The sequence below is a fragment of the Balaenoptera musculus genome, chromosome 7 (genome assembly GCF_009873245.2).
Source record: "Balaenoptera musculus isolate JJ_BM4_2016_0621 chromosome 7, mBalMus1.pri.v3, whole genome shotgun sequence".
Lineage (NCBI taxonomy): Eukaryota > Metazoa > Chordata > Mammalia > Artiodactyla > Balaenopteridae > Balaenoptera > Balaenoptera musculus.
Genome location: NC_045791.1, coordinates 32,568,758 through 32,582,136, shown reverse-complemented (window position 1 = coordinate 32,582,136; position 13,379 = coordinate 32,568,758). Strand labels below are relative to the sequence as shown.

The 13,379-nt window shown below is 47.7% G+C and overlaps 1 protein-coding gene across 1 annotated transcript in view; it reads right to left on the bottom strand.

The window, feature by feature from the left end:
- Window positions 1–436: 436 nt before the first annotated feature.
- Window positions 437–13,379, bottom strand: part of KIF5C (kinesin family member 5C) — a 151,010-nt gene continuing 138,067 nt past the window's right edge. The window contains exons 17-22 of the mRNA XM_036859061.1: window positions 11,048–11,165; window positions 8,831–8,907; window positions 7,735–7,844; window positions 5,773–5,874; window positions 5,333–5,393; window positions 437–709 (exon numbers count right to left, since the gene is read on the bottom strand). Coding sequence (XP_036714956.1) covers window positions 608–709; window positions 5,333–5,393; window positions 5,773–5,874; window positions 7,735–7,844; window positions 8,831–8,907; window positions 11,048–11,165 — 570 coding nt within the window. The 3' untranslated portion in view covers window positions 437–607. The remainder of the gene's footprint in view (window positions 710–5,332; window positions 5,394–5,772; window positions 5,875–7,734; window positions 7,845–8,830; window positions 8,908–11,047; window positions 11,166–13,379) is intronic.

Genomic DNA, 13,379 nt, shown 5'->3' with positions numbered 1-13,379 from the left:
GATTACAATCCCATCTCTGGCTCTCCCCAGCTGTGTGATCTCGGGAGGTCACGTAACCTCTGAGCCCATCTCCACAGCTGCAAAACAGAACACTAAGAACCACTTACATGGCTCCTGGGGAGAGCAAACAAGACGCCGGATGTTAAAGTGCTTCGTACACTCTGACCTGGCCTCTCATGGCCTCCTAACAAGCAAAGATGAGGCTCTAGCCCCTGACTTCCACGTTCCTGGCTTCAGGGCCACGCTGTCTGATGAGACCCCTCTGGGTTTTCCCTGCATCACTCAGAGGTTTTCACACTGCTGCCAGATAGATATGTGTTCGTTTGAAAGGATATTGGGTTGGCCAAAAAAGTTCGTTCTGGTTTTTCCATAAAATGTTACGGGAAAAACCCGAACGAACTTCTCTGGCCAACCCAATAACTTCCTTTTACTAAGAAGGAAAAATCAGATGGAAAAATGTTCCCAAGTATTTTTTCCCCCTCCAGCACATTCTTTTAATCACATTTGCTGGCATGAAGTAATTAATTTTTAAGCATAACCAGCCCCGATTTAAGCAAGTGATACTTCAACTGAAAATGATTCATTCTGGCCAACTTTTCTTTTCTTCTCAGTCCCATTCACACAAACTAGAACTCACTTTTTTAACCCGGGCGGTCAGATCCTGGACGAAGAGTTTACGGAGGTTGTGCAGAGTCTGTAGTTCTCGAGACTGGAAGAGAAGATTGTTAAAATGCCACTTAAATGAGGGAACACGCTGAATTTATGACACAGCTGGCACCAGACTGTCAACCCCAGACATCTCCATAAATCTCTGTAAGCCAACCATCGAGGCCATGGGGCTCCCCACTTCCTCCGACCTGCCCACCACTCATATCCTCCCCCTCCACCTGGCATCTTCCCAGGGGCACCCCAAGGTTCAGAGACTGGGAACTCAAACAATGAAGTGTAAACTAGAACAAAGCCTGCTCGTTTGCTGTGTTTCAAATAGAACCTTTTTTTCCCTTCAACCACAAAAATTCAAAAGTTTTCTCATAAAAATTCCTGGAGGGCTGTGTTGTACCAGAATGGACTCTTTTTTTTCCTCTAACTTATTGTGTACATGTTACACAAAATGCCAACAAATTTAAATGAAAAGTTAGCCACAGTTTCTCCCACCCTAACTGACCGACATTTTTCATGTTTCCACACCCCTCTGGCCGTGGTCCATATGCTCCTCTGCTTTACATCACTGAGCTTATGGACTTTCCACCTGGGTGACCCTGGACAACTTATCTAACCTTTCTGTGCCTCAGCTTTCTTATTTGTAACCTGAGGATAAAAATAGTAGTTACCTCATAGTTGCTGTTATCAAGTTTCAGTGAGATGATCCTTATAAAACTCTTACAACCGTTTCTGGCACATAGTAAGCATTCAATAAATATTAGCTAGTGTTAATGTATTGATGCCTCATATTTGACAGCCATTTCTTCATCAGACTTTTACTGCTTCCTTTGGTTGCTGTTATAACTTTCATGAAATTAACTTCTTGGGGGCATTTTTTTTCTTCATTTTGGAGTCTTTTCTACTAATGAACCCTTAGGAATTAGACTGCTAAGACAAAGGTCTAAGTCAAATCTGGTGACCTCTGTTAACAAAATCGGAAAACCAAAATATTTCCTTCCATTTAAGTCTCCGTGTATTTACCACAGGACGTACGACTAGTTCCCTTAAAAATATTTTCCCATAAGGAGAGAAATACGCTCGCATTTATGTTTTTCAATTTGTCTATATTGACCTACTCTAACACAGAATGTCAAGGGATGGAGCTCACACAAGCTCACAGAGAAAAGGAAGAAACAGGCTCTAAAGCCATGGAAATAATAAGTTTCTTGGAATAAAGGTTCTATGTTAATTTAAGGTCATATTACTGGGTCCAATGCCATAATTGTGTTGAAATAAAAAGCACCTGAAGTCAATTGCTTCCTCAGATGAGGCAAATTACTTTCTGCAGGAGGCCAAGCGGGCCTGCTGTTAGGAACGCCGTGCACGCGGTGCGTGCCCAGGGCTGAGCCACCGGCCGGCAGGTGCAGGGGTGCTGCGCCAAGCTCTCGGCGATGTAGCTGTGCCGCCTGTGCCCCTGCCCGAGGGAGCTCGGCCGCGGCCCCCTGCTCTGCGAGCTCTCTCTCCCGCTTCAGGGGTTTCATTACTGATTGAACCATAATCACAGTAAATACTTTCCATGAAAAATGCCACCACCCCGCAGGGACATGAGAAGAGAAGACCCGGGTGTCTTGTCAAAGGGCCAGGCGATTCTTCCAGGCCGAGCACCAAATAATCCAGAGTCCGGAGTTTGGCGACTTTCTCTCATGATTGTTTGTTTTTAGGTAACTTCAATAAACAGTTTAGGAGGGGCAGTTCAAGACCTTGGAAACAGTTGATAAGTTGCACATGAATGCCTGCGTAACCCCATTTTGGCTTCCTGGGGCAATGAATTTTCCTCCATCGTATTCATTATCATTCCTTCACCCACCCCAATTCCTTTGCCTTGTGAAGTAAGTCACAAGCCTTTCCTGGCACGGACGCTGCCCTCTGTGTAAAAGCTCAGGGCTCAGCTTCCTGTCACAGGGGACAGCGAGGGTGGGACCAGAGAGGTGGGGACACAAGGCCCATCAACGCAGCAGGAGGAGAGGTCCAGCCCCAGAGCCCACACAAAGTGTCCTATTAAAGCCAGATGGCTGCCTGGGATCCCAGAGACGTCCCCACCGGCTGGTTGGCCTTTCCCAGCGTCGCCCCCTGGAGTGGGCTTCACAGACCCCAACCCCTGGGTGGCAGGTCCCACCCGGGCCCTGCCCAGACAGTCCAGGAGGCAGCACAGGCCTAGAGCTAAGGAGGGCTCAGGAAGGGTCAGCCAAGGACAGCAGGCCTGCCCCTGAGGAACACTGACAGCTTGGGGAGGATGTGATGGAAGGATAAGTAAAAACACCCACGTCTGGAATGGCACAGACCGCGGGGTTCCAGTTTGGGAATTGAAAGCGTGTGTGTGCGTGATGTGTGTGGACGGGCAGTGAGGGCTGCAGAGGGAATGTGGGAGGCTGTGTCAGTGGGTCCGTCCACATGTGAGGGACCAAGTGTGTTGTGTGAGCATGTGTGTGTGATAGGGGGGCCGGGGAGAATGGATGTGAGGGTGGGAACATAGGTGAGCAGGCTGGGGGGGGTGGCGGGGGAGGGAGAACCAGCGGAGGAGGCTAGTGAGGAAAATGTGTTGTCAGAAATGTATTCAGTGGACTTCCCTGGCGGTCCAGTGATTAGGGCTCCGTGCTTCCACTGCAGGGGACATGGGTTCGATCCCTGGTCAGGGAACTAAGATCCCACAAGCCGCTCGGTGTGGCCAAAACAAAACAGAAAAACATTCGAAAGGGCAAAAGAACATGCTCATGAGTGAGTGTGAAAGACAGAAAGCTTGTGAGTCTGGGAGAGTCAGCACGTGGGGTGTGTGTGAGTGGGCATGACGGAGGGTGTGAGAGTGAATGAGCAAAAGTGTGAGTGTGCCAGTGAGAAAGTGTGGATGGTCACTAATGAGTGTGAATGTGTGTCAGCATGTTATGAGGTGTGCTGGGTGAGTAAGAACTTGTGAGTGGATGAACACAGGCGTGAGAACGTGAATGTGAGGGCCTGTGGGTGTGAGTGTGTGTGAAGATATGTGTGTGAGAAAGAATAAGTGATTGTGCCCGAGTGTGGGTGAGGCCGTGAGAGAGAGAGAGGTGAAGAGTGAGCTTCTGGGTGTGGGTGTGGAAGGTGTGTATGCTGGGTGAGAGTGTGCATGAGAGAGTGCAAGGGTGTAAAGGAAGAAAAGATACTGAAATATTGATCTCTGGCTGGTGGGAATACAGTAATATTTTAATGTTCAATATATTTCTGAATTGTTATAATTATCTATGATTATGGGTACCACTTCTCTAGGAAAACAGACGCAGAGGAAGCAACTTCATGGCTTCATTTCCGTTTCCCCTCCAGCGGCCCTGTCCACCGTCTTCTCCACCAGGCTCAAAAGGCCCAACTTCCTGTGAATAGTCATCCTACTTCTGTCCTGAACGGCTTGTGCCCTCCGAGCCCACACCTGGCTTTGAGGAGCAGCTAACACTGGCCCAGGGGCCAGAGTGCAGCCTCGGGTCCAGCCCTGATCAACCACTTGCCTCCAGTCTGGGGTCACCGAGCTCTTGGATTCAGGCTCAGTCCCACATAAATTCACATGACATGGGGATGAAATCAAAATGCATGACTGTATCTAAACAACAGTTTCTCTCTGTTGCCATGTCATGTGAAATGACTCGACATGTTTTCACCAAATTGAGAGACTATTTGGGGCGTCTGTCTTCAAACACAGGCTGCGTGGCATTTTGAAGGGCTCTTGAGAGCCCTCAGAGCCAGGCATCCCCCAGGGCCACTGAGACAGAAGTTGACCAGCGGAGACAGACCCAATGAAAGGACAGAGAAAACTAACCAGCATCTCAGATGGTGAGCCCTTCTTCCAAAGGGAAGTAGGTCTGTCACTCTTCCGCCCCAAACCCTGCAGGTCCCAAGGCCCTACCTGGCCTGCACTTCCTCTGGCCTTGACCTCTCTGTGCCTACCTCCTGCCCTCCCCCCTTCTCTTGGTCACATACACATTGATCTCCCTGTTGTCCCCCAACATGCCTGCCATGGGCTGACCTCAGGGCCTTGGCACTGGCTGTTGCCTCTCCTGGAAGGCTCCTTCCCCGGACATCCCCATGGCTCCTTCTTTTACCTGCTTCAAGTTCCTGCTCAAATGTCACCTCCCAGTGGGGCCGCCCCAAACCAGTACCCCCTGCACTTTCTATAACCATCTAGTGGAGGTCATGATCTACATCCTTATTTCTCACTGTCTGTCTCCCCCAGGTGAAAGACAGCTTCACAAGGGCCAGCATCTTAACTCTGTTTTGTACTGATGCAACTCAAGCACCTAAAAGCATGCCAGCCCTCAGTAGGTGCTCAATAAATATCCATTGATTGTTGCATGGAAGTAAGTCACAACATACAGAGGCTGTAAAATTGCAGGCACTGATTTGAGTTTAAATCTCAGTCAGGGCTCCATGGTTACAGTCTTAAGGATGGATGGATGGATGGATGGATGGATGGATGGATTGATGGTTAGTCACTCTGTTAAGACCTGGGGAATAAATTCTACAGCTCTCATGTTTCCACAGGAAGTTTTATGTTTAAAATGATATTCAAGAAAGGCATGCACAAATAAAATTTTAGAAGAAACAAATTCAAAAGATCATAAACCAATCTGGTCTTTGAGACTAAAATGAGTTGGAAAACATGTCAACATACCACTGTCTCCTCCAGCCCTTTGAGGTCCTCTCTGGCTTGTTCTCTTTTATCATTGAGCAATCTAAAAAACAAAAAGGAACTGTGAACCACCAAAGGGGCATCAGAGATTCTCACAGATACCATTTGCATCTACAGATAAGTCAACAAAACAAACCAACTCACCCAAATGGCCATGGTCTGTTTTTAAATTGGCCTGACCTAACCTGAATATTTGGGTATCTGAATCACCAAAGTAGACTTTTTAAGACTTTGCAGGGCAGTGGGGGGACTTCCCTGGCAGTCCAGTGGTTAAGACTCTGCGTTTCCACTGCAGGGGGCACGGGTCCGGTCCCTGGTCCCTGGTCAGGGAACTAAGATCCCGCGTGCCGTGCAGTTGGCCAAAAAAAAAAAAACTTCAAGAGGATGAGAGAAAACAGAGGAAATATTTAAAGCACACTCACAAGAGCTTTTCCAGTTTCATTTCTCTCTCTTGGTCCTCTATTTTCAGCTTGTTATAATCAGAACTGAGCTTCTCCTGTTCCAGTTGCAGTTTCTGATTCAAACTGAAATGGAGAGGAAAAAGCAGTACATTCCACATCAGCCTGAAATTCTGAGTCATGCTGCTAAAGACGTGGTTCTGTTCTAACCCCATTAGCCCTGTGCAATAAAGGCGGCAATTCTGGAAGATTTGGAGGGATCAGAGAACAACCTCACAGCTTCCTCCCTGCCCAAGTGAAAACGAATTTCTGGGAACATCTAAGAGGCATGAAACATAAGGCTTTGAGAATGTATTTATAGTTGGCTTGCGCAAGAGCTTTGGGAGGGAAAATAATGAGATGGGAAAGGGGCCGATATTTTAAAACAGAAAAACAGAGCCCGGTAAGAATTCTGCTTTTCCGCCCTACAGATGGTACATACGCACTCCCAGAACCTTATTTGGCCACTTTGACCTTCCCTTCCTCTCTGGTCTGATGCTCCAAAAACATCCCCTAAATCCAAATCCCTAGCTGACATAGGGACAGTTCTGTTCTGTGAAGTCTTGGGGGCGAAAGGGGGCAGTGGTCAGAGAGGGGAAACACAAAGAAAGTCCAGGGGCTGTTGCAAAAAAAGAAACTCACCATCCGGTTGGGGGTATTTGGTCACCATTTATATCAGCCCGGTCCTTATAAAACCTTTCATACGGCCATGCCTACATGACTGTTGACAACAGATGATACACTCTCCGAAGGAAAACCCATGTGAAACGCAAAGGCCAAGGAAATGTCCCCACTTGTCAACTCACTCAGAGACCCTCCATCTCTCTCCCCTTCCTTCCCTCCCCTCCCCTTCCAGTTGAACAATCTGAGGGTGATTCATCAGCATAACAAATAAGTCACAGTTAAAGGGGAAAGCTCGACATACGTGGGAGCATGGGGGTGGACCAAAAGAAGGGGAGAGGCGATGCTAAGTGCTTTCCTAGGTAGACTGTGCACAGAGCCCCATCACATCATCTACACGTTTGCTTTTAAAATGCAAATGTGCTGTGTGAGTAGCTCACGGACATTGAGAGAGAATGAAACTCCAACTCCAGTTTGATTCCTGTTTGGCAGTGTGACCCTAAGTAAATCATTTAATCTTGCTTCCCATATAGAAATGTTTCTTCATCTATAGAAACAGAGAGGAGGGAACCTTTAGTGTAGACCCGGGGTGGCTGGGAGGGGGAGGACAGGGGAGGAGGGTATCAGTGGGTGGAAGTGTATTTCAATATAACTGGTTTTCTTTGTTTTCCTATGTCTTTAATTTGGGGCATTTAAACACAGCCTGGGGACTTGTGTTGATGAGGCCGGAAGGTGAGAGGAGTGGGGAGGGGTAATTACTGAGCAGGGGGCTCTTCAGCAGCTACAGCAGGAGAATGGCCTTGAGACCAGCTGCAATGCCCTTGAGCGCAGACACACACACACAACAGCATGGGTCCCTAAGGAGTGTGCCCCTGCGTGTGCCCCTGCGGGCAGGTGGCTCTGGGGCGTGCCGTGTTCAGGTATGTCGGGCTGAGGCAGCGGGAGCTGACTGTCTTCTCTGGAGCATTTCTTAACCCGTCAGAAACCCTGAAGCAGAACCAATTCAGGTTTTTTGGGGGTTTTTTTCATCCTCTCATAGGAACAGCATCCCCACCTTCTGAGGTATGTGTCTGCCCAGCTGAATCACCAACGTGCCCCTGCTCCGCGGGGACCAGGCAGGGCAGCTGGGCCCGCCTGCCACCTGCCCACCAGAGCCCCCGGAGGCTCGGCTCCAGGTGGGGAACAGACCGCAGAAGCATCACGTCTAGCTCGCTGAGGCACCAGGGCCAGAGACCAGGGTCCATGGGACGGGGAAAGCAGAGACCTCCAGGCTGGCCCAGGGGCCGTGCCCGTCCCAACACCCCACGAGCCCCCGGGCCAACTCACTCCCGAATCTCATCGATGATTTTCTGCTTCTCCTCGATTTCATCTCGGAGTCTGGACAGCTGCTTCTGATGAGCTTCCCGGTGGCTCTCCATCTGCTGCTCCAGCGCCTTCTGCAACCCAGGCCGGGAGAAATGTATCAGCCACTTGTTGGCTCTCAGCCGGCTCTGTGACAAAGCCCTTGCTCGCTATCTCCTACCCCATATCCCTCAGCTGTCAGATCCCCAAACCGGGGCCCTCAGAACCCACCATGCTTTACAGGGACAACAAAACTCAAGGATCTGTTATAAAACTGAGTGGTCCCTACAGGAAAATTAGCCCATTCCATGAGTAAAGGGTCTCCCCCTGAGCTTCTATAGCTCATCTGAGCCACACGGCTTCTCTCGCCAGGTCAGTCAGAGGGCATGGACCTCTTACCACCTGGGTGACCTCAGACAAGCCATGGAACCTGTGGGGGTTGCACTTCCTCACCGTGAAATATAGATAATTTCCCGGCCCTGCCCACTGCATGGATTTACAGTGATAGTCAAAGGAGACCTTTCCACCAAAGCGATGCAAACCCAGGAGAGGGGTTTGCCTAAAGCTAATCAAAAGTTCCACATTTTCTCCTATCTCATTGTATCCCCCTAAAAATCTTATTTCCCAATCATCTTTCCCACTTTTCCTTTTCTGTTTAAAATGTGACCAAAAATATGTTTAAGATGAAAGCTCAAATTTGGGCTGTTTCTTTAAAAGATAGAGGGGATAGATGTTTCCTTCCATTCAAAGAAGGGGCGACCATTTCTGCAGAAGTTGTGCGGAGTGGCCCCATGCAGTGACTGGAAGGTGTGCTCTCTCCTTCTTGGTCATGAACGGGAAGAGAAATGTACCAATACAACATAACTACTATCTACAGACACCTTGGGATTTCTGGACACCTCCACCTCCATCTCATTGCTAAGCCCGGCCACACTCTGAGAGCAGCTCTGGTGCCCAGCCCCGGTCCCAACCCCCCTCCCTCCTACCCTGCCACACACATCTCTGAAGGAGTTGGATTTTCCTAGATCAAGGAAATCAGTCCAAACACGTGCTGGGCTCCTGGAAGGGGCTGCGTACACACCTTCATTTCCTCAGCGTCCTGCAGCCGGGTCAGATGTTCCTTTTCTTTATCCTGGAAGCTGACTTCATGCATTTTTTCTGTTTTGAATTTTAAATGATGATTTAAGATTTAACTGGCAGGACTCACACCCAAAAGTAAAAATTAGAAAACAAAAAAAAGAATGGGGTGAAACATCAGCTTATCTTACCAATTACAACCATGGTATAAAGGAACGTGCCTCTGAAGGAGGACTTCTGGCTTTTTAAATCAAGGCTGATCTCTCCTGGGAGATTATCGAAGTCCTTCGGGGACAGTGGCGATTGGAGGGGAAGTGCTAACTTGGAGTGGTCACGCTGCAGCTGACCTAGCTGTCACCTCACGCCTCAGAGGACTGGTTCCCCCCGCCAGGCCTGGTGAGCTACTCCTGGGCAGCACACATAAACGTGCTTTGTCAGTGATAATGCACTCTGCGAATATTAGTGGTGTTTGGATTCGTGCCACTATTAGAGTTTCGGAAAGAGCTAATTTACCTCCCATGGGTATTCTCTAAGAATCTGGAGCAGGAAAACAATCTAAGGATAGGCACAAAGAAAATAGAAATATAAAATAACACTCTCCAGACTAAACAGGAAGGCCACGCCTCGTACTAGGGGCAGGGCTGTTATGTGGCACACCTCTGGGAGGGAGGGACCGGTCCCAGCCTATTCTTGGTCAGTGGCCCTCCCTGAGCACAGCTGGCAACGGGCAGCCCGAGGAGGAAGGAGCAAAAGCATTTCGGACAGTGACATTCAAGTCATTAAGTATCCTCTCTAGTCTGTTTCACTTTATTTCAGCTCTTCTTGCTTTGATTTTGTTTCCACTCAGTGGCACCACTGCAGAAGCCATTTACCAGAGGGAAAAGTCCTTTTCCAAGTCAAGTTTTGGGTGGAGCATTCTGTTCCTAACACCCCTTAGCACATAAAGAAAACCTTACAAGGTCAAAGCGGGGGTGAGTGTTTTCTCTTTCACTGTTAATTTACCTTGGCATTTGAAGCAAAATGTATTTACTGAGCAAATGACTATACGACAATAAAGGAAATAAAAAAGGATAGCATCATCGCCAATCCTATTACCCTCTCAAAACCATTTCCTTTCAAATATTAATTTACAGGCCTTGGAACATAAGCATCTATTGATTTTTAAAGGTTATAACCACAGTAAAGATGAAATTACATATTATGATGTTTAATCTAATGCCTTGTAAGCACTGCTGCACGGCCTTCGTGTACTTCATCTCCAAAATGAAAAAAATTGTTCTTTTAAACAACACACCATAGTTCATTTAACTGTTGGACATTTAGGTGGCTTCCTTTCCTTTTTTTTTCACTAAGTAATTCTGCAATGAATATATGAGATTTGAGGAGCAAAAGGTATGAGAAGTGTTGGAATTATTAATATGTATTTTCAAAATGCTTTCCAAAGGGACTCTACCAGTTTTCGCTGCAACTCATAATATGATCTGTGTGTTCCCGTTTCACCACAACACCTACATTCTTAATCCTGTTCTGGTTGCTACATTTCTAGTCATTTCTCTCAAATCTCTTCTATTTGTTCACATTTATTGAGTGCTTCCTATGTGTTGGGCACTTCACTCCACAAAGGGGGTCAGGAGACTGCTTGGCAAAGGAAGAGCTTGTTCAAAGGATGGGGGATGCAGGTAAGCCGTGGGTGCAAGTTCAGGCTTTATATTAAGAGCAACAGGACACCAGGGAAGGGTCAGAGGCCTGGGGTTGGACCGGAGGTAGAACTTGATTTTGGAATCCTCCTTTGGAATACAGCCCAGTGGTCAGCCTAGAACAGGCTGGAGACGAGCTCCTCGGTAGATGGATGTGGCCACAATTCTTAATTAGGATTAAGGACAGCGACAGTGAAGACGGAGAAGAGCAGAATCAGAGAAGCACCTGGCAGGTCGAATGGACAGGCCTTGGGGACAGACTGGACGGAGGAGGTAAAGAAGGGAGAGGATTCTGACTTGGGCAGCAGGGTGGACAGAGGGAAAAATGGGAAGAGGAGCAGATATGGGGTGGGGGCAGTCTTCTAGACGTTTCTCTTCCCCCCCCACTCCGCCCAATTATGCCATTGTTTTCAGTAGACCTAGAAATGCTTTAATTGAGCAAAATTAAGCATCATGAGTCCAGCCAACTAGAGTGTGTGATTGAGGCTGGGAGTCTGACACCTGCAAAGTGGTCAGTTGCTCACCTTGGGCTCGGAGCTTGGCCAGCTCCTCGCTGAGCGAGTCTTGCGACTCTTCCAGCTGCCTCCTCTTCTGCTCCATGTTCTGCATGTAGTCGGTCAGGGATTTGATCTTGGCTTCATGCTTTAAACAAGCAAACAGATAAAAGGGAGCAGTGAGGGCTTCCTGGGTGGCGCAGTGGTTGAGAATCTGCCTGCCAATGCAGGGGACACGGGTTCGAGCCCTGGTCTGGGAAGATCCCACATGCCGCGGAGCAACTGGGCCCGTGGGCCACAACTACTGAGCCTGCGCGTCTGGAGCCTGTGCTCCGCAACAAGAGAGGCCGCGATAGTGAGAGGCCCGCGCACTGCGATGAAGAGCGGCCCCTGCTCGCCGCAACTAGAGAAAGCCCTCGCACAGAAACGAAGACCCAACACAGCCATAAATAAATATAAAAATAAATTTTAAAAGAAAAGGGGCAGTGAATGACTAGCAAGTGGCCATCCTGGCTTGCCCGGGACTGTCTGACGGGACGACGCAAGAGAGGAGGAGTTCTCGAGTCCTTTTTGTTGAGTCCCAGCACCCAAATGTTGCATATTCTACCCTTTGTTTGGGATCTGTCCTTTTTCTTCCATGTGCTTCTCTGCTTCGTTCCCCACAGACCCACTCAGGGCCGTGCCCTTCCTCACCGTCCTCTTAAGTGAGATACCAAAGCCCAAGCTGCTTTTCCTCCTTACAGAAAACAGAGTGTGCTGGAGAGAAAGGGACTGGGAAAATGTCAAGGCTGAGGGCTTCGTGCTTTGAAACAGCACCTCTGGATTTCTTCTTTGGAACTCAAATATTATGTCTTTTCTTTTTCTGTCTCTCAAACACACCAATTCCCGTCTCGGGGACTTTGCATTTACATTTTCCTCTCCCTAGGAAGCTCTCCCCGGCACCCTCCCAGACATGGTCCTGGCTGGATCCTTATCACTCAGGCCCCAACATTTTCTTATAGCACCTAACTTCTGCTTGATTTATCTATTTTTTTTTCTACTTGTTAGCTCCGTGAAAATAGAGAGTTAATAAATAATAATGGTGTGAATGAATGAATGAGAGCTCGTGACTGAATAGGGACAGTAGTCACTTCTAGGCAGATGGAAATATGCAGACACTCCCCCCTCCAGATCTACAGAGTTCATATTTAGGCAGGAACACTCTGGAGACTGAGCTCTAATCTAATGAAATAACCTCTGGGAAATGGGACCCTGTTGGAGCAGTTGTTTTATAAGCATAGCTTTTGGTGACAAGGAAGAGTGTAAACAAAGGAGATAACATCATTTTAGCTGGAAATATTTTGTCAGATTCCTTAGATCATGTCAGAAAATAGAGAGCCAAGATTTCTCTTACTTTTGAACCCCAGGCAATTATGACTGAATCTTTGGCTTTATGTAAATTGTAGCAGAGTACAAAATAGCACCTAATGGAAAACTGCATTTGTTGCTAATGCAGAAAGCACTGTCTAACTAAAACCATCCTAATATTCTTGACTCCGATCTCATATACCCTGAGTGAGTGTCACTGTAAGATCTGGGCAACTGTCCTGGGCCCTACACTTTAGAGCACCCCACTTGGGCGGTCCTCTGGCTGCATCCCACTTCACTGAGCCAAGTTCATATGCCAAGGGAGCGTGCCCACCTCTTCTAGACCACAGTGAGTCTGGGAACCTAGAAACTCCTTACTCCAATGGCCCTAAGGCCACTCCCAGGACCAGCAGTGTGGCTCCCATCCTCCATTTACATAGATTACAGCTGACACAGTTACACACTTCCATCAGTTCACAGAACGTGCAGAAGGGACTCGACTTGGACATGGAGGCTGGTACGTCCAGATGGAAGGAGAGACACTGGGCTGCAGGCCGCAGGGCCTCTGTCTGTGCTCTTGCCTTGGCCTCCAAATATTAGGGGCCTCCAGAAGCACATGCTCTCAGTGTAACAGGCGATCTGGAAATCAGACTTGAGGTGTACTATGTCCTAATGTTTAGTGTTTTTCCTCTCAACGTTCACAAATTATAAAAATGTCAAACAGTAAAGCAAATACAGGAAAAGTAGTATAAATTTCACCCATTAACCACTCTAATTTATTAACCATTTCCCCCTATATCCCTGGTCTTATCTATATGAATGCATATTTTACCAAGTTGCAAGGCATAGCATAGATCTATAACTCAGCATTTTCATTTTTACTTAACTTTATATAATTATACTTTCCAAATGACTGGGTTTTATCAATTTTTTTGTAAGAGCTGCATAAATCCTTCCATGTCACTTTATGTTATTAGTCTCTCAATAGATAGTTGCCTATTTTATTTAATTAAAA